This window comes from Lissotriton vulgaris, chromosome 9 (genome assembly GCF_964263255.1).
Source record: "Lissotriton vulgaris chromosome 9, aLisVul1.2, whole genome shotgun sequence".
In the NCBI taxonomy this organism is placed as follows: Eukaryota; Metazoa; Chordata; class Amphibia; order Caudata; family Salamandridae; genus Lissotriton; species Lissotriton vulgaris.
Window position 1 is genome coordinate 670,640,775 of NC_141697.1, and position 24,971 is coordinate 670,665,745.

The 24,971-nt window shown below is 42.6% G+C and overlaps 1 protein-coding gene across 5 annotated transcripts in view; it reads right to left on the reverse strand.

Annotated features, from left to right (window-relative positions):
- Positions 1–24,971, reverse strand: part of EXOC3L2 (exocyst complex component 3 like 2) — a 465,790-nt gene that overhangs the window by 89,952 nt on the left and 350,867 nt on the right. For all 5 annotated transcript variants that reach the window (XM_086938385.1, XM_086938387.1, XM_086938384.1 and 2 more), the window contains exons 8-10: positions 9,953–10,088; positions 8,194–8,316; positions 6,360–6,515 (exon numbers count right to left, since the gene is read on the reverse strand). In XM_086938385.1, coding sequence (XP_086794511.1) covers positions 6,360–6,515; positions 8,194–8,316; positions 9,953–10,088 — 415 coding nt within the window. The remainder of the gene's footprint in view (positions 1–6,359; positions 6,516–8,193; positions 8,317–9,952; positions 10,089–24,971) is intronic.

Genomic DNA, 24,971 nt, shown 5'->3' on the forward strand with positions numbered 1-24,971 from the left:
AGGTTTTTTTTAAAGGACTCTTACCCAATAGAATGTCTAGTAGCGTGCTTCCTCCTGACAGCTTCTGTATCTGGATGGGCTCGAACTTGAAACTCAATGGAGGTCTTTGTTATGTTTTTTTGTTTTGTTTGTAAAGTTTAATTTACCTCTCTGTTATTCTTTAGGAATCCAGTGATAATATTGTTCATGGTGCCCGAATACTGATTTATTAGAAGGACCCCCTGACAATGTTCAAAACAAGTGGCAAATGCTGTTCAAGATTGTTAGCATATCCAGTGTCTATAGGTCAACCTGTTTAAGGCCAATGCACCTTGCCTTTAAAAGTAAATTGGCTTTCTTCAGGATCACATATGGATCCCTAGGTCTATCTAATCAAATATCTCCCTTCACTAGTTGTGGGTATTTTTTATATTGCTCACACCACTCTCTCATTTATCCATGCCATATATACAAACTCACTGGTCAAAATCTTCTGTATGGTACTGGCATAATACGCTTGTCATGTGGTATTAGAGGCGGGGGACCCTTACTGTTAAGCTTTCATCAAAGGTCAACACATATTATTCTCCTATTTGGCTCCTATATGGCTCCAGGAAGCTGAGTTGAGGAAAGCATACTTGTCAAGGAGGAGCCAAAAATGAGAACAGGAGAATACAGTGTGTCTACCTTTGACAAATGTGTCATAATAAGGTCAACCACCTCTATACCTCATGAGGCAGGAGACAAAATGTGTGTTTTATTTGGCCAGATATATAGAGGGCCTCCGAGTTGATGGAAAAGAGTAATTTGTTAGGGTCTACATGAGTGGAATCGACCATTGCTGGCACAGTTTGGCTCTTCATTCACCCTCTCAGCAAATGGTAGAATGCTCACAGAGGCGCCCAATTACACCACTTATTTTGCTTAGCTCAGAATTATGTTGAGTCTTGTGTCTTAGTCTGACCCATTCTCTTTCCTTCCTGTGCTTCTCTCATTGACATTAATAAGACTCTTACAACCTCGAACACCCTCTCTAGCTCTTTGTTGGTACATATGTTAGAGCTTGACCACAATCTGTTGCAATCTTTTGTAACTAGAGATGGCTTTGTCTTTTTGGGAGGCAAGCATGAAAAATAAGCATCATCCTGCACCACCTCCAAATGAAACACAAATGTTTGTTTCATACACAGAAGAAAGGATGAGCACTGATGAAATTACATACTTCACAAGGGGTCACTGATCTCACAAACATCATTTTTATGTGTCAGTTTGTTTCTTTTTTCAATATATGTATGTGTGTTAACCAAAAATGGATATCTCTCGAAGATATTCTGAACCACAGCAGGAAAATGAAGGAAGGTAACCAACTGAAAGACATTTTCTTTGTTAAGAAGCTGCTATGTGCTTGTCTCAATTATTCAGTTGTGAACATAATCATTCTTTATGATATAAAAGTGAAAAATGTAATTGATCATATTAACAAAGGGTAAATAAAATAATTTAATATTGGATTTTAATGGACTGTATCTTAAATGTTCGTTTAATGAAATGTTCGGAAGAATACATCAATGAAATGGTGAAATACCTTAGCACACTGATTGACCCCCACTGCATTTATGGCATAAAGCCATTTAAATATATGTTTTGCAATAAAGTGAACAGGAATACTTAACTTATACCATACACGATATTTCATAATAGATTCATATATGTAAAAAAACAAAATAGACTCCGTCTTTCCTTTGTTGTTCGTTATATTTTTTTATCATATTCAAATTAAGGTTTCTTCTATCAGTTTTAGTTACATTCACAGCCAATCAATTGCCATTATTTGTCTTGTCTAACTTTAGTATTTCTTTTTTTTTAACAATCTTTTTTGACATTTTACTGAACATTCCAATATTGTGTCTCATATGAAACATATAATAGTAGCAATACTTCTTCTGTTACAGCATCAAACTTAAATGTAACAAAATTACTGTAATATCTATTTCAGTTTTCTACAAACGTAATTCCGCCTTTCCCACCCACCCCTTTTGTGTCTTACTGTCCTTTAATCTGTGCTCTCAATGACATTCTATAACCATCATCTGAAGTGCGGTTCAATGTATCTGTCTTCGGAACTCCTTTCCCATTTTAGTTTTCCGGGTGTTTGTTATGTACTATCCCCCATTTCTAGCTCCGCCCCCTGAGGGTCTCTTAGGTCCGCGATCATCCTCCTCAAGTTTATCATCCTTCCTTATGTGCTTCATCCGGGTCAGTTCAGCCGTCGCCCACTCATTCAAATTCCTCAACCAGTTACTTATAAGTGGGAAAGTCAGGCAGAGCCATGAGATTGCTATCCTTCTTTTGCGATCACCAGCCCCAAAAGTACAAATTTTCGACTTTGCTTTTTTTTTGGGGTGGGGTATTAGGTCCAAGAGGACTGAACATATAGTCTTAGAAATGGACCATCCAGTACTAGATTCATAGAGCATTTTTGCGAGCGCAAACGGTGCGAATCGCAAAAATCGGCCGTTTGCGCCCGCAAAAATAGCATTTGGGATTCATCAATGGTTCATGCTCTCGCAATATAAGAATTCACAAATAATTGCGAGTTCTGATATTGCGATTGCATTTAAGGAATTGCAATTTGCGATTCCTTATATGCAATGCATGAACCATTTTAAAATTACGATTTCGCAATCCGGGGCCGCTATTTACCGCAAAGTCTGACTACGTGGTAAATAGCAAAAACTTAGATAAATGCACTTTTGTGCATTTATCTAAGTTGCATGTTACACACACACATGTCCTTTGGACATGTGTGTGTGCAACGTCAGTGTACATTTCCATTTCAGGGGTGCTACATGGGTGTCCTTTGGACACCCTGGGACCCTTGAAATCGCATCCTTATTTGCGATTCGCTAATTGCTAATCACAAATAAGGATTGACTCCCCATTCATTCCTATGGGCCTAATGAATGGGAAATCGCATCCTTATTTGCGATTCGCAATTTGCGAATCGCAAATAAGGAAGCAGTAGAAATCGCAAAAAAGATTGCGATTTCTACATGCATCGTTTTGCGAGTCTGTAATAGTGATTCCTTAATAATCGTTAATACAGACTCGCAAAAGAGGACTTTGATGAATCTGGGGGTTTGTGTATTTCTCCAGCACTCCCTCCCAGAATAAACCAGGCTCTAGCATTTCCATATCGTGTGTACAAAGCATGCTGCCGCTTCTCCGCATCTAGGGCAGGCATTCGACCGTTAAGGATAATTTATACTTAATCTGCATGGGGTTAAATATACTTTGTGTACTATGTTATATTGAAGTAACTTAACACATGCGTTAGAGCTCACTTCACAAACCCCTTCATGCACTCTTGCCCATTGCTGTTCTGATATGAGTTCCTCCGATTCCTCCTCCCACCTTAACTGTACCGGTAGGGTAGTGACCGGATTGTCGTCCTGAGGGCCCTATAAATAGGGGAGATTAAACATTACCCTCCCGCCATAGATAATAATGTCCTTAGCATAGCAGTGCAAGGGGGAACATTAGTATTTCATTAATCAATAAGAATAATAACCAGATCCAATCAATTAGCCTAATACTTGCACACAGGCGCTTTGTGACTCATCGATTTCTCGAGACACTGTCAAGGAGTCTTTTTACGAAAAAAAAATACCTTATTATGAAATCTAGTGACTGATACAAATTAAGTAACAAATGTACCAAAAAGCACATTTTTATAGTTAATATGAACAGACTGGCACCATTAGGTTAGTGGGGCAATCAAAAGTGTACTAGCGCTGAGCTCCTGCTAGGATTATCCATAACTTGGAGTCAAAAAATGGGGCCACAGTACACATGCAGCACACTTTCCTTCATTTCACTGGGAGCACCTTTTAAAAGGTGCGCCGTCGCAATGAAGGAAAGTGTGCCAGATTATGGGGAATGCACTGCCCCCATGGCAGCCAGAAATGCGTGCTGCCCATGTGAAATACAGAGCGGCTGCTTTACATTCGCTCTGTGTTTCACTGTGCAGGCGGCAACTGGCCTGGACCTTTAAAGGGGAATAGAGATCCCATTGCAGACAGGTGCAGTCAGTTACTGCACCCGCCTGCAAGGGGCTGTCTGGGGGGTCCATGGGACCCCCTTTACCCCTGCAGAGGGCAACCTTAGGAGGCACATTGATAGTGTGCCTCCTTTTAGGTGGCACACTGTCAGTGCGACTCGTGATGGCGTCTTTGCCTCTGCGCATGCGTCAGTAATACAGCGCGGGCGCAGAGGCCAAGGGATTCCCTCAGTTGCATGGTGCATGCCCCCATGCAAATGAGGGAATTCCCCATTGAAGATAGAGCTGGCGCTTTATGTGCATCAGTGCTATTGGTATTACAGAAGGGGCTGCACAAGCATCTGGTGCAAACACCCACTGTGCCCCTGGGGCACTTTATGTAACAGGCCCATGGTTTATAAACTATTAAAACCAAACGTAAGTGTAATTTTACAGTCTACACTGTGGCAAACAGTGTGTGGCTAATTTTAGTGTGAGGGCAGAATCTAGGAATGTTGTAAATGTGCAGTCAAGAAGAGCATCTCAGAAACAATGTGGGGTAAAACCACCCTTAACTTTCTAATGCATTAACTGCTTAAGCAATATCTAGACTCAGGCAGGAAAGCATTCCAAACTATAGACATAGCATTCAGAAAACATGGTGAGAATAAATTGCCTCTGAGTTCCGAAGGTGTAACAATCTTTAGCTCCTAAGTCGTCCAAGATTTTAGGAAATTAATAAAGAATCGAGGCAAAGCATCAAAGACGAAAAGCGGCCAAAGTTAATTAATTCCAAAACCTTCTTCGAACGTATTATACTCACTCTGAATTAGACTAATGCCTATGAAAGACAGACCATATCAATGTTCTACACCTGTGGTTGTTAACCATTTGACTTCTGTGGGCATGACTAAATCATTATTGGAATCCAGGACCCCCCATGACTCATTACTGGAATCTGTGAACTCCCAAGGAGTCATTACTGGAAGCCGGGACCCCGGACTCAGAATTTTCAATGATTTGAACCACAAAACGATACACAAAAAATATAGAAACAAGGATTCATCAAACAAATGCACAAAGGGTGAAAAAATTTAATTAATTCACATACAATTATAAATAAAAACTAAATGTCAATTTTAATAGGAAAATTGGATATTTTCTAAATTCTATTTTCAGTTGCGACATCTCATCATCCGTACTATATTCTGTTTGAAGCACTTGCACTACTCCCAGCAATCAATATGAAGATACTAAGTTAATTTTTAGCCTACAAGTTTCAGATTACTTAAAATTTACAAACGTTACATTTTCAATTTTAGTTATTTATTTCTATACATTTTATTAATCTGGTAATAACGTTTCATTTCTAAGCAGTAGGCTTCGTGGACCCCAGGGGGTCCTTGAATCCCAGGGTAAGACCCACTGTTCTACACTAACCAGGACCTTCACACAAGTCAACAAGAGAGCTCTGTCTACGGGGCATTTGCCCTAAAAGAGAAACACTGAGATAACGTCATGTATTCTGGGTCATAAGGTAACAAGAAATAGTGCAGTATTTAGAGCATTTAAGGTAGTAATATCCAAATGTAATACATCTGAGAAAAAAAATATAGCTTTGCTAGAAACAAAGCAATTCAAAGTTTCCCATCCTGGGAACTAGGACAACAGTGGCACCATTAACATTCAGAATCTTATTTGATTTGAGTGTGGCTATTTATACAGGATGCACAAGCCCAAAAGGCAGTGGAGACCGGTATGTAGCGAGAGAGAATATGTAGCCAACATGTGGGCATGTGGTTATACTCGGGAGAATAAATATGCTCACAACAAGGGAATCAGAAGTATGAGATCACAGAGGGGTGAAGTGAAGGTGAGGGAATGGAGATGGTCGAGGACAGAAGAATGATAGTGAAGCTGTGATTTTGTGATCTTTCCTGAAATGCAGAAATAAAGGAGCAACGGAAAGTGGAATCCCAACACCTCACACTAGAGATTAAGCCTGAAATCTATCTGCATCTCCACAACACTTGAAACCAACCCATACATCTAAAATGGTATATTCTAAGAGCTCACAGTTGATAAACCTACCTCTGGAAGACCAAAGCAGAGCGCCTCGTGGGGAGGTTTTAAGTTACTATTAGTAGCAATGTTAATAACTAAAAAGGGGGCATGCTCATCTGCAGAGCTTCTGGATCTCTCTCCGTTTGCTATTCTTCTCTGACCCTAAATGACCACATCGCACACTGTATCAGGTATACCACTAAAAAAGAATTATATTTCACTAATATAAAGTCTCCAACCAACTCAAAGAACCGGGGCATGAAAACACAACCCTCACCAGTTGCTGGAACAGATGCTTCAGCTGCTGGGCCTCTTCCTGTAGTTTGGCGGCCATCTTGTTCCGGGCTTTCGTAGAGTTGCAGACCATCTTCACCTGCATCAGGGGTTGAATGTACTCTATCAGCACCTTTCGGTGCATTTCATTGACCAGCATCTGCATCCAAAGAGAACAGAATCCCATTGTTAGCCGAGTGACAAACATTAATTCAAAGGTGTGGATATGTAAAATATTTGGCATACAGCCCACATCTCCCTAGATCTGGCTGATCGGTAAAAACTTGTATGCAAATGGGAGTATGGCTGTTTAAGTTCTGTGCATATGTTGTAAAGATTATGAATTCAGATGTAACCATCCACAGAACCCCTTGCCCAGGCTATGATACCACGAAATTACTTAGAGTGGGTGAGTGAAGAGGAAAATCAGGGGGGAGGTGAAGCATGTGTCTCCAGATATTCGAATGGGCTCCAGCTCACATTAATTCTCACTGTCATATGAAATGGTTAGAAATATAAAAAGTTTATTAGAGTTCAAAAAGATCATTTCAGGAAGTAGTTTATGCATCGTTAGAATAGTGTTAACAATCCTGGTGCTATCCTATTTCAAATGGGCTTGCTTGCAGACATTTTAAACCAATCAAAGTCATAAGTTTGAAATTTAAAGTGAGACAAAGTTGAATAGTCAGCCAATATATTTGTCAATTAGGGCAAAGATTAACAATCATTTTTTTCCAATATAAATGTTGTTTTTACAGGTACCAGCCGGGCTATAAAATACTCTCACCCAACACCTTAACCACTAATCTTAACCTTATCCCCATCAGTTCGATCATAGGCCCTAAGCAATAACTCCTAACTGCACCTATAATCCAATTACTTTCTCCATCTTCCTCCCTCTAAAGCCAACACTAAACATTCCTAAATCCACTTGCTAAACCTCACAGCATTTGTAATCCTAACACCGCTGATAACCCTATGTTACCTGCCACCCCTACTGTAAAATTAATTCTAGTCTTACCATTAATACTCACCACATTAAAAGAATGTAACTGAAACAGCATATAAATAAGGCTTCACACAGGATGAGATGCAGAAGAGGGTCGGATGGTTATTCAATTTTATCAGAATAGATGCTTTTTTTTAAACTTTTCAATTTCAAACGTTGGCTTTTCTGTGCTTACTATTAGAATATTTGGAATTTCTGACTATATAATTCGAAGTTGGCACCTAAATATGTTAAACTTCTGTACACATGTATTTTTCTTCCTGACATGCTGGTAGCCTACACCTTGGAATACTTGGGGGCAGATTGATCAATGAGTTGCGTCGCCCTTGCCACCCAAGTACTCATTCAGATTTGTCAAGCCACGCAATGCCACCTTGGGTGGCCCTGCGTGGCTTGACAAATCTACAGTAACGCAAAGCAGTGCAAATTTAAAACAGAATGCTACAGCATACGAATATGCCTCCCTCCTATTGTTGAAGGTTTGTGAGTTATGACAACCAGTGCTGAGTGCTTTGCAGCCCACAGTGACAAGCAGGGGTGACCAGTGTTAGTGCGTGGGCGTCAGTGCGAAGTGAGATACATTTGCAACTACTATCAATTCATACTAGTGCAGCCCAACTTTACCTGTGGTGTCGATGACTGATGTGCATTTGAATTCATAAGTAATCCTCCACATACATTTATTATTTTGAGGTTAATTTCCATCTCCTCTGCTAAATAACACATTATCAGCATATATCCTGCATTTTCTCCACCTTTCTGACATTAATCTGGATAAGACCTTTTTCAGCACTGTCTTATGTCACTTAGCGTACATAGTTAGCTTTACCTGGTATGGCTGTTCACTCATTCGGCGCAATTTATTCGAGTACTCTGTGAGGATGGATAGGATGCTGTTGAATGCATCCGAGTTGCTGAGCCATTTCTTTCTCATCAGCTTCTGAAAGTACGGCTGAAAAAAGCAAAAGAGCAAGCTGAAGGAAGGAGCTAATGTTAGAGCAGAACTAGTACAGGGAGCTGCTGAGTGACCAATAATAATGAGAGCAAATGTTGGGCAAACAACTACTCCCAAAAACATTTTAAGTAAAGTATGGCTAGAAGGTAGGCTAACAGGTCAAATGGACTTCCACTCCTTCTGGGTGTTAGTGGGTATTTGGGAGGGAATTTATACGGTCCATGGAGGAGGGCTACTCCAGCCTCACCAGCATCTCCACATTATGATTTGTGTCAGTGCTCTTTAAGCGGTAAGTCCTCTTTGAGCTAGACATATCTTATTCAGATCCATCAAGGTAGCGACATCAACATTACAAACGTTCAATCGAAACTTGAATTTCACAAACATATATTAGATAACATAATCATTGCTAACAAAGAAAAACACACGCAGGACAATAATGCAAAGAACTTCATAAAATACCTTTCTTTAAAAATAGAAACTAACTACAGAGTGCTTAAAATTGAAATGCTAAAATAAGTCATGAGATTATCTGTTCGCTTGACATAAGCGAGGAGCCCTCTCTCAGAGTCATCGCATCAGCTAAGACCTTTCTGTTACCGCTACTCTTTGCTAAGCTATTGTGGACTGCTGTGACTTTTAAACTGCTGTTATCTGGTACCCTCCCTGTTGTATTTCCCTCACCATCAGCACCACCAGCACCCACCTTGCTTTGTGGACCACAGTCTCTTCAGTCTATGGTAAGGAGGACAGAAACAGATGAAGTGAACCAGTGGGTTTACGAAAAGGCTTATTTGTACCCAACTGCACACCCTTACTGTACAGTAAGTACATTGTAACTTTGTATACCGTTTTCACACCTCAGCTGGGAAAATTCAGGTTGACACATACTCGGAAAGAAAATATGTGCAAACATGTTTAGAATCAGATAACTAGACATGATCAAAATAGCCATTGTAAATAGAATACACACCACTAACCCAAGGCTAACCATATAATTAGTGTCAATAAGTAAATGATAAAAACAGTGCTGTATGTGGTGAGCTATTTGCAGTCGAGGGCTGCTGAAAGTCAAGGGCATGTCCACTAATTAGAAAGTAGAGGTAGAGACATACAGAAGAAATAATATCAGAGTGAGGGAGATTTTGGGAATGCCACAATTACTCCCCAGAAAGTGATATTGCTGAGGGGAGGTGGTAGGTAGGGAGGATTGAGGCTCCACGCTTAACTCAAGGGGAAAGTGAAGAAGGACTACTTTACCTTTTTTAAGTCATAAAAATAGATCCCAGTTAGAAGTGCAGCCTGAGACTATAGCTGAAAAAGAGCGCCTTTACTAGGCCACAATTGGTGAGGCTCCAGCTACTATTTGCAGACATTTATCATCTACCAGCTTGAGAGAAATCCAAGTAGAACCTTAATGAACATATATAGAAGAGCAAAACATCCAAATTACTACACTGCACGTGTAGGTGCTAATGTAATCCTCATTTAAAAGCCCCCTCTCAGGTGATGAAGAGCACCTCAACACCCTAAATAACTATTTGGTGATTTGCGTGAGAGCAAGTTGAGTCAGAAGCCACAAAGAGAAAGAAAGGCACCAGTGCTGTTAACTGTGTCACCCCCCTCCTCCAACCTTGAGGTCCTCAAAGAGGAGATCTGCCAGGACTCTGTTGCACCGATTAGTCACAGCATCCAGGGCAGCGGCAGCCCATTTACCGACCTCCTCGTTCTCTTCAGGGTCAAACTGCACTAGTCGTTCAACATACTCCCTGCATTCAAAAAGAGAGAAATGATCAGTCATGGAATATTGTGATGGATAAATGCATTTTAACAGGATATTCGTCCACAGCAGAGGTCATCACGATGCTAGAGAAACAGAGGTGTAGCCTAGGTACGTCATTAATCTCGGCTTCTCCACGTTCCCAAAAGTATGTCACTCAGAGCAAATCAGTGTCTACCCCATGACTCAAATCACTTATCTGCCAAGACTGTGGAACACAGAAACAGACTAAACAGAAAATCCGGCTGTTATCCACACTTAAATCTGAGCACGCCACAATGAAGGCTATAGCCCACTCTCCACCAAGATTACCATCTCTCTCTCTCTCTCTCTCTCTCTCTCTCTCTTTCTCTCTCTCTCTCGCTCTCTTTCTACCTCTCTCTCCCACACAGACACCACGCAGACACCACACACACACACACAAACGGACTGTCTCTCATTGAGACCGCCCCTCCACACCCCCCCCACACTCACACTTTTGAGCATGTCTAGTAACCTAGAGAACGCACTAGATATTGGAAAAGACCTTAAGTCTCATCCCTTATACACCAGACACTTAACTAAAGGGACTATCAACAATACCTGCAGCCGCCATCGGAAACAAAGCAGACTCTGGCTTGTGATAGACAGTAGTGCTGGAACAATTTTCAGAGTGAGGGTACTGCCATTAATGTTACATCACTGATGACATAGGGATTGTGAAAAATCAAACTGTAGCAAACCAGCCATGCCCATGCACCAGGAGACTGGCACTGGTGTCGTATATAGCTGCTGGTGCATTTTGGAGTACGCTGTAGCACACATATTGCTTAAGTAGGGCGTGGTAGCACACTACCATTTACAGACCGCACCTTTTTCATTGAAATGACCACTAAATCCTCACAGACAGGCAGTTTTACACATTAAACTATGCAGAACACAAGAACTGATGTATGGAAATCGATTTCACAAATATTTACCATTCACACATCACCAGGTAAAGTGCCTTGATTTGTTTTGCTCGTTCTAAAATCTTTGTTTCCATCATACTTCTGAACTACAAAAATTTGCTTCATTTATGCTTTCCTAACTGCTGATATATTTTGAATACTATGTATAATTCATTTAAAGGTATTTATATTTTGTTACCTTATATATAACCAAGAAGACATTATGTACAATTGAACGACCTTATTTAAAAAAGAATTAACATAGAAAATATCATCTCGTTTTTTATGTCCCGGCAATGCTGGCAGTTTCTTCCTGCCTGTTCTAATGCTGGTTTGTTATAGTTTTTGTTGTTGTTGTTATGGGAGGGGGCATAAACAACAGGATGGTGGGGGTTGGGAAATAGTAACTGAATTATAACACTAGCAGCAGACAGACACTGGGGAGAAGCAACAGATACCAGATTCTGAAGGCAGACTGAGGTGGTGCTCAGGTGATGTATGGTGGTGCAAAGGTGATGCTGAGTGATACTGAGGTGATGCAGAGTTATACTGTGCTGTTCAGTCAAGCTGAGGTGATGCTCAGGTAATGCCGAGCTGATACTCAGGTGGTGCTGAATGATTCTCAGCTGGTCCTGAGTGATGCTGAGGTGGTGGTGGTGTGCTGGTGCGCAGGTGATGCTGAGTGATGCTCAGGCGATACAGAGTTATACAGTGCTGCTCAGTCAAGTTGAGGTGGTGATCAGGTGATGCAGAGTTGGGGCTTAGGAGGTGCTGAGTGATGCTGAGGTAGTGCTGCGCTGATTTTGAAGTGGTGCTGCATTGGTGCTGAACTGCTGCTGAGGTGGGGCTGTGCTGGTGCTGAGGTGGGGCTGCGCTGGTGATGGTGCACTAATGCAGTGGTGTTACTGTGCTGATGCTGAGATGGTGCTGTGCTCATCCTGAAGGGGTGCTAAGGGGGTGCACTAATGAAGAAGTAGTGCTGTTCTGATGCTGACATGGTGCTGTGCTAAGGTGGTACTGTGCTGATGATGAGGTGTGCTGAATAATGCTGTGGTGGGGCGGAGTAATGCTGAGTTTGTGCTGGTGAGGTGGTGCCTAGGTGGTGCTGAGCTAGTGCTCACGTGGTGCTGTGCTGATGCTGAAGTGGTGCTGCGTTGCGCTGAGTTTCTGATGAGGTGGAGCTGCTCTAATACTGATGTGCGGCTGAGCTGGTGGTGGTGCACTGATTTGGAGGTGGTGCTGTGCTGATGTTGAGGTGGTTCTGTGCTGATGTTGAGGTGGTGCTGTGCTGGTGCTGAGGTGGTGCTCTGAGCAAGGGGTGGAGCTGTTCTGATGTTGAGGTGGTGCTGAGTCATGGTGTGGTGGTGCAAAGTCATCCTGTGGGCCTGCGCTGGTACTCAGGTGGGGCTTTGATAATGATGTATAGGAAGTACTGTGCTGATGCTGAAGTGGTGTTGCGTTGGTGCCGAGTTACTGGTGAGGTGAGGCTGCGCTAGTGGCGGTGCACTTATGCAGAGGTGGTGCTGTGGTGATGCTGAGACGGTGCTGTGCTGACGTTGAGGTGGTGCTGCGCTGGTGCTGAGGTGGTGCTGAGGTGGTGCTGCACTGATGTTGGTGCACTAGTGAGGTGATGCTTTGCTGATGATGAGATGGTGCTATGCTTAGATGGTGTTGTGCTGATGCTGAGTGCACTAAAGAGATGTATAGTGCTCTGATAATTGTGGCTTTGCAAGTAAATCCATATTTGCAGGTGTTTACAAACATGTAAACGTAAGTGGGGAACAGCTACACTTGTCTAAATAGCTATAAGAAGTGTGTATTTGCACTTGCAAACTTGTTGTTCACTTTTTTAAAATTTAAAAAATAAATCCATTCTCTGACACCCAAAGTAATTTTGAAAGTGTTGCCGCCCCATTTCCACATTCAAAATGATGGTTACTGCCGAGTTTGTTAGGAACCGGGGTATTTACTGGTTTGTGTATAATCCAGATAACTATATATATATTTTGAGCGTAGAGAGTAAAAAAAAAACAATAGGGGAGATAATAATCAGGCGATAAAGCCTTCCCATGTCAGTAAACCATCTAGAAAGACAAGCTGCAGAATCATTTTCCAAAAATCAAAAGAACCTTGAAATGAAGTAGGCAGCTTTGAAGCATGCAGAGTTGAGCAAAGCGACAGCTTCTGCAATGTTTAGAGTTTGGCCACCATTTTTCAAATAACAAACTCATTTCACCTTTCTTGGTCACTTCAATGAAATAAGCTTCAGTTCAAAGAAAAAAAACACATGCAGAGATTATAATGGGTCATTAAAGTGAAGAAAATAAAAAGGTTATGATGACGCTGCAAATGTAGACCTCAAATAAACTAACATTGGGATACATTAAAGCCCTTGTAAAATATAAGGATGGACAGTCTAGACCCTACAGAGTAGGGTTGGATTGGGATCAAAAATAGGCCCGGCAACTAAAAACAATGAACATGAACGGATTGCTACCATTAGAAGGAGCGGCGAGGGGGTGGGTTATGCAGATTGAAAATGCCTTGTGGGGGGCGTTAAGCGTTTACAGTATTGCTAAATGCAAGCAGCTGCCTGCAGTGGTGGGATACACAGCACACAGGGAGAGGGGAGATGAAAAGGGGGAGGATGGTGTAGAGGCCACCGAAGAACTTGTTTATCTGCTGGTAGGTGTTTTCCTTCCTGCAGGCTCTCCCTCTGTCCATCAGTGCCATGGCTTTCCCGGCAAAATTTAACAAGTATTGGCATAGCCAATAGGTCTCGCCTTTGGGACCTTATAAGTGTTTAGCCATGCAAGGATATTGTGCTGCATAACTAAATACTTATAAGGTCCCAAAAGCAAGACCTATTGGCTATGCCAATGCTTGTTTGTTAATTTCAGCACAATCAAGAGTTCCCCATGGCCTGTGATGAGGAGGGGACCCACGAAACCCCCTACCCATGTTGAATGTGGCCACAAAGGTGGGCTTTCCGGGTCCTATAATGGCTCGGGCAGGGGTCCGCGTGGCCGCCCCTTCCCTTATTGAATATGGTCCAGAGTGTGGGATCCCCAGGGCCTATTATTGAATGATGTGGCCCGGTCTATCCGGATCGCAGCAGAAACTGCAGATTTTTTTTGTTTTGGTCCCTGAGAGGTACCTTCCCTCTTATATTTTTTTTATTTACCATTGCAGGACAGGGGGTTATGTCCAGTAATGGCTACCAGCAACATTTTTCTGACGTTCCTGGCAGCCAACCAGCTCGCTCCTGCTGAAGTCTGACTTCTGTGGAAGCAAATTGGCCCAAGGGCAAAAAAAGCTCCATATAGGCTAATCAGAATGCTCAATTTGTAAATTGGCAGTCCCGCAAGAGTCTCTCGTGCTTCTCATGGACCCAGCGATCCACATATCTATATTTTTAATCTTAATTTCTGAAAAAATACTGAATGCATTTACTTCAAATCATAAAAAGCATCATTTGCTGACCAAGATCTAGGTTCCTACAAAATTTTGTGTAATTCCGTTCAGCATTTTTTGCTGTACCCCTTCTTAACCCCTTGTGTGCTTCGGACGGCCGGGGGCCGTCGACGTCACGGTGGGCGTGTGCGGAGTACGGCCAGGGGTCGTCCGAACCCCGCCCGCTCATTAAAACGCACGCACTGTGCGAAAATTCACGCAGCGTGGAAGGGGTTAAAGAAGTCTACAGAAAATGCATAGGGAGTTTGTGTTTTGGGACCCCCCCCCTTTTTTCTCGGCCCCAGCTTAATAGGTCACCCCGAAATTTTTCATGCATTGAGTCAAAATGTAGCACCATTTTGGAAAGTTTTGTTGAGATTCCTCAAAAGGTGTAAAAGGTATTAGCAATACAAAAAACAATTTTCCTATGGAACAGCTGGTTTATATAAACAAAAAACGCTTTTCCTAAGGAACAGCTGATTTATATACACAAAAAACGGTTTTCCTCAGGAACTGCTGGCATATATACCAGCTGTTCCTTATGAAAATTGTTTTTGTGTTGCTGATAACTTTGACCCCTTTGGACGAACCTCAGCAAAACTTTCCAAAATTTAGATGAGTAATGCACAGTCTTCCATTCTTTTATGATTCGTAAATTGAGTAAAGTTAATTTGGATAATTATATCTATGATAAAATTCCACAACCATATTTAATCAAAATATTGCATATCACCAAGCTGTCTCATGACCACAGAAATACAGATCCACTCTCTGAATAATTAAAAATAGAGTTCCCTGTTTTCAGTTTTTACTGATTTTTACAGATAAAAACAGAAAGAACATCATTTATTTTCCACTGTATTTATTTTAAATTCGGTAACATAAATGTGCAGATATACTAGTTTCAACTTCATTTTTTCACAAAACCCAAAATAAATATGAGTACAGATACCATTCCCAACAAATAAATATGTATAAATACAGGAGGAAATGTCAACAAAATAAATACCATAAAGCCTGGAACCCTTATTGTTAAAGGTCCTGATACTTTGAGCTGACTTGAAAAATCGTCACTACATATACTTGGTGGCATGGTGCTTCTTATAATAATAACAATTGGAATACCTTGCACAAAGATACAGTGAAAGATAAAATATAAACATGCAAATCGTCTCTTAACACGCCAGACTGAAGGAATCCCAGCCTTTTGTTCAGAGTAAGTTTGCAGATACCTTTAAATAAATCAAGTGAGCAAGTAGTAATGTTAGCCATAGAATATCGGGGAAAAAATATATTTTCCATGTATTAGGCTATAATGCACTCAAACTATTCATTGACACAATTCATACAAAGTCAATCATTTTGCGAGCAATTGTCCAGAGAAATGTTGAACGAAAATGGCTGACACTACGATGCACCCAAGACAGACAGGACAGGTGGCTTAATCTGGGACGTTTCACAAAGACTGACAGGACAGCTGGCTCGGTCTACTGTATTCACTTGTATGTAAGACAGTCAGAACTGCATCTCCGTTTGCCTAAATGTTCTTTTCTGCTTTGAGAAGCTGTACTTATAGGACTCTTAATGTGTCTAATGTACTTCAACACCAACTCTTAACAGCGCCCAAAGACATTTATACTAGTAAAGTGTATGTCCAGAGTTTAGCATGTACGTGAGCAGGCTACCCAATCAAAGGTTCTACTTTGCCTTCTCGGGCTTGTAGTCCTGATTTTATATTTGTATAAATTGGACTACACCTCACCAAATGCTAAGCAAACCTCTGTCTTGATTGAACTGCTACGCATAGATCTGGGAAACTTGCAATATCTTCATATTTTTTCAAATCACCGCGCATTAGAAACCATTTGTACGACCTTAAATGTAGCCTGCTAAAAAATCAATTTTAACTTCTACTCTCTAGCAGCCTCGAGGGTTAGAGCTCTGTGCTGGCTTGTGGAACAGACAAAGAAATAGCTCGGGCTCAGAGACCAGACAGTAGCAGTCAGCTTAATGTTTTAAAATGAAATCCAGAAAAGACGTGCATTTCTGCAAGCAGCTAATGTTCTGAAAATTCGCCGGAAGGTTTAAAGTTTTGAAAATAGGTCTGTTTAGAACTAACCCTTAATAATTTACTTTTACTTTTCCAGCAGCGAGGGCGTTTTTACACGCTACTCGTTTTATTCAATAGTTTTTTTTAGGTGCAATTTACACCATCAAGCCTGCCCTTGGCGGTAGGGCAAGCTTGTGGAAGGGAGCACAGAAGTTTTTGATGAATATTGAATTAATAAACTGTTGCTTTAGTCACCTCAACATTAGCAAGACAGCGCGACCTTGTGGCAGACGGTCACCGTTTAACCAGACGGCCGCTAATTTGAATCCTGGTCAGTGCACTGGATACAAGCGCGCGCCTCGGGTGGGACCTCGGGGGGGGGGGGGGGGGGGGGGGGGGACTGGGGGGGGGATTGCGGCCGAGGGCAGGTAGCATTTTCCTTGCGGAGCAACTTGGAATAATTGCAAACATAAGGCGTTGCTGGCTCGCGCAAGGCAACCGCCAAACTTTCACGCGCTGCATTGAAAGCAATGCAATGCAATGCACGCTTTTGCCTGGAAAGCTGCAACGATCTCAAGAGGTTTCTTTCCTATGCAGCGCATGCACGTTGCGTAGGCGAGACCTAAAAAAGTGTGCCTCAAGTATGAACTGCCCTGAAGCAAAATGACCCAAGTAACAGGACCAGTCACCATGGGCATGGCAAATACACCCAAAAGAGGGACAAATGGCACCAATTCACCACACAAATCCAACGTAGTTGGAAAGGCACCGGAAGGTTCGGCCTAAAAAAGGATGAGAAAATAGCCTTTTTTGTCAGTGTAAGGAGAGCATGAAAACAGGTAAAAACGATGCTGCTTGGAGTGCAGAAAACCCCATGCACGATTCCTACCAGTGTTATGTTTTGTGCACTACAAACAGGGTCAGACTGAGACAGAAAACAGCCCCTCTTACAAAATGAAAAGTTGTCCTCTTTAGTGAATCAGATAGCCACGAAAGTGGCCCACAGCTGCAAACTGGAACAGTTTGTAACTTGTGAAGGCAAGCCGTAGGTGTTTTGAAATGTGTGCATTTCTACGTGCCGCAGAAAATGTTTGTTGTAATACAGGGGCGTATCCAGGACAAAAAAATATCCCTCACATGAGCAAGAATACGGAATGGCTTTTTAGAAAGTGACCGAGCAATTCTGTGCTTCCTAGGAGGATTTAAAGAGTTCCTCTTCCAAAACTTCATTAAGAAATTCGGGGCATGCAGCGCATGCAAAAGCACAATTCCCCAGTATTCTGGTCAACTAGTTGCAAGTTTTCCAGACATTCCATTGACGTTTTCTGGAATAAAAATCAAGTACTTGTTTGCAAATACATTCTAGTGCTACTACCAAACCAATGCAACCACAAAGAAAGAGTTCTCTTCTGTGAATCACACAACCTGTTGGTCAAGTTTTTCAGAGAGCTCCAATAGGATGTGACCTGGACACAGGGGCTTATGGTAAGAATGGGAAAGCATTCAGTTTTGGAACAGCAGACAGCACATTGCACATTGATGTAGAGGTACACTGCAGTCCTGTTTAATGCTATCTTGAAGACTGCTGTGCATTGGCAGAACTGTAGTGGTCCAGGGTTTTAATAAGTCAAAGTTACATAAAGTGATGGAGAAATGGTAGAGATGCTACAGTTTAGAATTGAGGTGCTTTATGGAGATATTTGAGGTTTAGTGGTGTAATAATATTAAGGGTGATTCTGCAATTCAAGATTCAAGTGTGTCACTAGGGTTATTTAGGGCTAAGTGCTGGAATTGCAGAAACTCAAGTGACAGAGCGAGATGTACTGGCAGAGGTGTCGCTAAGGCGGAGGAGAGTCGCCCCAATGTTTTTCAGCAGTGTAAGGAAAAATAAAATGATATTAACTAAAAGCAATTATCATTTTATTTTTTCCTATTACAGCCATGGCAGCTTTACCAGGCGGGGTGGGGCTGCTCTGCTGACAGAGCAGGGAATGGGAGTAGTGGTTTTCGAATAGGCCACGTTATATCGCATGCGTTTAGAACGCATGCCATTATAACGCGGTCATTACAACAACGCGTTGTTACATCACAGCCCATTACAACACAAGTCATTACAACGACTTGCTGTAGGGAGGGGCGCTGGATGTTGAAATAGCATCACTTACTATTCCAACTCCAGTCTGTGCAGCAGTAGGGAAGATGTTGGATTTAAACCCATCCAACACCTTCTGCCTCCTACAGCAAGTCGTTGTAACGGCTTGAGTTGTAATGGCATGCGATGTAATAACACGATCTTTGTAATGACCTCTTTTTAATGGCCTGCGATGTGTAAACATCTTTGTAAACAATGTTTACCGTGGTTTTCATTCCCTAAGTGTGCATGATGTTTGGCCAGCTCTCTCAGGCCAGCCAAACATTCATGCGCACTTAGCATGTTCTCCACCCAGGCTGCATTACAGCCTGAGTGGAGAATATGTCCAAGCTCCCTGTCCCCATCTGAGCGCCGAACGACGGCGCTCAGACCAATCACAACATGACATTGCAGTGTCATGATTGGCTCAGGGGAGCCTCTGCCTGCGTTCTTCCTGTTTTGTGTTCCAGCCAGAGGAGAGACACGTCAAGGAGAACGTGGTGAGGGTGGACGCGTCAAGTAGGTATGTTTAATTAGATTTTTTATTTACTCCTCTTGACGCCTACCCGCCCTGCACCACCACCACCGATTCATGTAGGCCTCCACTGGCTATCTTTGTACCCCAGAAATGTCAGTATGAAATTGCTTTTAGATGAAAAGCCAAAACTACTTAGAAGTGTCATACATGCTTTATAGCGCTCAATGTGCTAACTAAATGACAATTTAGGAAAGATAGGTGTAGGCAGCTGTATTCAATGATAGCCGAAAAGTGCCTTATTTGAGTTGCAGAATGCATAGTCATGCGTTTGCCTCATGTGGAACAGTAATGGGGTCAAAAAAGCTCTATGAGAAGAACTGGAAGGCAATCGGATATACTGTCTTTAGTTTTCCAGCAGGTAGGGAATGGTTAGGGACAAGGATCTCATATGGAAAGCACAGTGAAGCTATCTGTAAAAGTCCCTTCTGTCAGCTGTTGAGGGTCTTTATGCAGCTTAATTTGTAAAAGAAATAAGTGCCAGCGCTCTCGTCAGGAGGCCACTGAAACTTGCACCAGACACTATCCCTGCTATGCTGCCAATGATAGTAACAACACAACAGCTAATCATCACACTCCTACAAGTGTGACAATTCAGCCCCAAATGCTTTGAGAATGCCTTGGGTGGCAGGAAATAGTAATTTTTTACTGGACATAAAAGTCATTATGAACTGTTGTTGTGGTCATCTCTAAGTTAGCCAGACAGCGCCACCTTATGACAGACTGTCACTAGCTCCGGTGTTGACAGCTAAGTGCCCTTACCCATCACCGGAAACCACCGGCTCAAATTAAGCACTAAATTAGCTGCAGCTTCCAGTGCAGCGACTATCAAAACTTTATATGTGATGCCCTGATTACCTCTAGCCATGGTTGCTGACCAGGAATCTGGGGAGGCCAACCACGGGTGCACCTACATCAATGACGCTTCAGCTCTGGACCAAACTTGCTTTGTGATTGCAGCAACCTCCATTCTCAACAAGCCCATTCTGGGCCCTGGATCCACCTGCAGCAAGTACAATGTATGCACACAGCAAACACTCCACGCCAGCCACTTCTAGGCCAGTGGCAGGCATGTTTATGCAAGCTGGGAAAAGGATATTAGAAGGAAACCAATGTTGTATTATTTAATAGATGAACTTTAGCAGGCTGAAAGGCCTAGTCTATCTTTTTCCAGGATAGAGCAGGCACCTTCGTTTGAGAAAAACAGCGACAAAAGAGTATCTTGTATGACTTGATTGGGGAATAAGTAAAAACATAAGGGCAATCCGGACATCTGTGTGACTTCTGTGTAAAAGCAGCTTAGGAGTCTCAGTATCTGCCCCACTCATGCTGTAGCTGGTAAAGCGGAGTGTTCACGGCGGCACTGTTGAAATATCCGAGCACTCAACAGAATTCGGCAGTAAAAACTGCCCAACCTAACCATAAAGAGGTCTACAAACAGCCAATTAAACAGGCATTTGCAATGCAATAGGTCTCGCATTTACAAGAGTTTGACTATTGGCATTCTAAATGCCAACAGATTAAACTCTAACAAAAAGTGAAACCACCACATGGGTGCTTTTACAAAAAACAAAGCATCTGTTTGTCAAAGAAATGCCTTTTTTTTGTAAAAGCTCCCATGCCGCGGTTTCACTGTGATAGGGGCCGCGCACATTTCCTTAGACACAGCTCTTCCACAGAAAGGGGCACGGCCTTCGTGCATGTGAAAATGCAGCATGGGGGCTTTGACAACATAAGATTTTTTGCAATGCAATAGGTCTTGCATTTGCGAGAGGTTAAGCTATCGGCATTTACAATGCCAATATCTCACACTATCCTAAAAGCAATACCTATGGCATTGCAAAGAAGGGGCCACCATTGTCCTGGCTGCTTGGAAAGTGAAAGCTTGCAATGGTGCGCTGAATGTAAGGAAAACACGTTGTACCTGCAGTAGGACAAAACCCATTAAAGAAAATAGTGCTTACAGACAAAATAAAACATACCGTGCAGCAACAGAAGTAAAAGTGCCAGTCCTCATGGGAGTTTTCAACCGAAGACAAGGCGGTACTAAGGAAGGACTAACAAGGCGCTTAAGGAATCAGAAGCCAGCATTAACAAAGGACAACGACACAAGCCAATGCAACACATGGGTGGAGAGTGGGACGGAGCTTCAATTCACTAACTCATTACAGCGTGCCTTGCAGAGCAGCGCATGCACCGCCCGGGCTCGACCTAAAAAACCCACACACTGACCTATCAGATTAGCTTCGGCCACTGCACAAATGCAAATAACAAAAGTTGTCCTTCAAAAGGCACAAAACATTCAATGATAAAACTAGACATTCATTTATTCAAGGATCAGCACTCAGATTGGTTAAATGATGGGGTACGCTGTGATATTACCAGGGTCACTGAAATGGTGTGGCAGGGGGAGGCTAACTTATGTTGCAGGGTTGACTAAATTATGCGTCTCGCAAAGGCAAATAATGTGGTTGAAGGAGGCCCTTTTTCTGACAGTATTGTTACATTATGATGCCATTTTTTCTCTTATGAACACTGGGCATAGTTTGCTTCTAATTATTACCAATTTATCAGCTAAACATAGTAATAAGCAACAGAAAGATGACCAGTCAACATCTGCAAAGGGGTTTCCAATATGCTGCAAAGTGTCACTGCGTTTAGTAACGTTTGACATGTTTAAACTAGAAACAAAATATGTTTTTGTTGAAATCTGCAGATTATGTAACAGATGATGGATTACGAGGCAGATCCTTAATTATGTGTAAAATGCACCGGCATCACTATCCCTTAATTCCAGTGGCCCTGGGTATTACTTACAAGTACTATGTGCAGATTAGGGCCGTCATTTAGAACTAGTTAAAGGGATAGATAGCAACTGCACATTTAGCTATCTCTAAATGACATCCCTAGTCTTTGTAAGTAGTGCAAAATAGTAATACGAGGATATAACATCTCAGCATTTCAGCTTCATGGGCAGAAAAAGCCATATTTGCATCTTGGCATGTTATTCCTGAAGGTGCTCCAGGTTTAAACCTGGATTCCGGCACTGACTGGCCTGTGCTAGGAGTAAACCTCTTGGGAAACAGAAACCAGAGTTGTCAGCCGACCAATTGTAATATTTTTTTTAACTGTATTCAATTGATTTCAAGCAAATTAGAAAGAACAAAAGACCTTTCAGTGCAAGAACTGCAGCGCCGCAAATAGTCTCACAACGGATACATAGAAAAAGCGTCAGAAACATAAGCATTACACAGTAATCTGGTGCAGGGATGCCTGTCAGTCCATAATCATAAATACAGTCTGTGTAAAAAGCCAAGACCCTGAGTCAGTCATTATAAAAATAAAGCACAATTACACAGTTGGTCTTTATAAAATTAGCAAGAGTCACATTCATCAATACAATCAGCCCTCTGTAACATAACTGCTCTCAGAGCCTGAATCCCTGTCATCGTGGAACATACCCAGCATTTGAGCCCATAACATTATCTCATCAGCTGCCCCATTATCAGTACCTGAGAGTCTCATGAGGACATCTTCTGCAAGCCCTTTCCATTAGGTCACGCAACCAATGATCCAGTAGCAGGACTCTAGTGCCCATCCACCCAATGGTCACACCCAGCTTTGCCAATAATAGGACCAATTGGGAAAGCCTGTAAGGGATTTTACAGCCTGTGGATCGATCCACTACACCAAACAAGAAGATTAGAGGCTACAAGGGGATCCTAATCCCTCTGGTCATCTATATGCGTAGCACTACTTGTCCCTAATAATCCTGGACCTGTTCACATTACCACGCCCAGTGCAAGAAGGTGGCACCTCTCTCCTTACAGTGCACACACTTAGCTCCTTTAGTGGGATCTATTTTATTCAGGCTATAGGGCGTAACATAGGTGCAATGCAGAAAATGAAAGTGAAGTGGCTTGAATCTGTTAAATTCAAGACATGGTATGCACCAGGCCCGATGCCCTCACCCAATCCAGATGTGATGTGAAGGGCCAAATCTCTGTCCCAGGTCCCACATGCTGGAAATTGTCGGTGTTGCATGTCGTTCCTAAGGGCCTTATAGGAGAGAGTTATTGAGTGGCATCCCTTAACCCACCCAAAAAAACATCAAGCAGTCCTGAGGGACTCAGTGCTGCAGGGAAATCCGACCAGAGTTCCCTCACAACACTCTCCACCTTAGCATAATGAACAAAATAAGCATGTCTAATCTCAAGAGTCCTGAGCTTCCTGGAAAGTAATAAAGGTATCACCTGGGTATATATCACCTGCTACCAGCCACGGTCCCTCTCTACATTGTTCCATAGATATGTTTAAGTCTATGTTTCTAAACAGAGCAAGATCCCACAACCATAACTCCCTGCTGAAGAGAGCTCTACAGACAACACTGTGGACTGACCTTTAACAGAGCTCCGCCATGGTTTTAATCAGATACGAAACTGGATGTTCTGACCTGGCCCCCACATCAACAACTATGGCAAGTTGTCCACTTCTAGCTCAGTTTCAGCAGCCATTTCTCCCAATGATCAGACTCTGTGAGCCATCTGGTGGCATGCTGCAGATGTGCAGCATGGTAGTAGAACTGTATGTCTGGGACAGCTAATCCACTATCTTTGGAGTCCCTTTTGAGATTGCAAACGCCACCCTGCTGCGCTTACTCACCAACAGGAGACTCACTAGCAGGCTATCCAGCTTGCGAAAGAACCACTTCCTCAGCTGGAATAGAGAATTTTGAACAAGGTACAAGCATTTTGGAAGGGAAACCATTTTTGCCATGACCGCCCTTCCCATCATGGAGAGAAGGAGCCTATTCCAAAGTGTAATGGAATTTTCGAGACCCGTCAGAACGCTATCCTCATTTTTAAATTGGTGCTGTGCCTCAGTGTGTGTGACCCAAATACACAAATACCGAAACCCCTCCAATTCCCACCAGAGACCCACATTCGGCAACTGGCTAAAAAGCTTCCTAATCAATCCACCTAAGGGGAATAGGTGTGATTTGCGGGCAACAATCCTAAGGGTCATAACTGCGCCAAAAGAACCAAGCAGTAGTAGCAAGAGTGGAACAGACTCCCCAGGTGACTGCAGATACACCAGTGGTCATCTGCGTATAACGAGATAATATGAGTGGTGTCCCCAACATTATCCCCCAAAGTTCCACCTCCTTACGTAACAACAGCACGAGGGGCTTGATTGCTAAGACAAACAGAAGAGACAAGGGGGCACCCCAGGCCACTACCCCTACCCACCGAACAGGTTTCAGAGAGTCTGCCACCCATCCTTATACACATAAAAGGCTCAGTGTACACGAGTTGTATCCAGGCACAGAAACTAGGGATAAACCCTATATCCTGCAATACAGCCAGCAAATAAGCTCATTTCATCATTTCAAACGCCTTTTCTATATCAAGGGAAACCAAAGCCATCTCCCGCTCTCCGTCCAAGGTATCAAGCAGCACATGGGCCAATCTATGGAGGTTATGGGTAGTGCTACGTGCCAGCAAAACAACGCATTGATCATCATGAACCAGATCACAGACCACCTCCAATATTCTGGTAGCTAATATCTTTTACAATATTTTATGATCTGTATTGAGCATAGTGAGATACCTGTAAGGAGAGGATCACCTGGGCTTCAACATCAGACACACTATCCCCTCATTGGTCTGCAAGAGGAGCAGTTACTCCCTCGCCTCCCAATAGACCTCCTGTAGTTTCTCCTTGAGGATGGAAGAATAAGCGTGATAGAATTCAGCTGGGAACCCTTCTCTGCC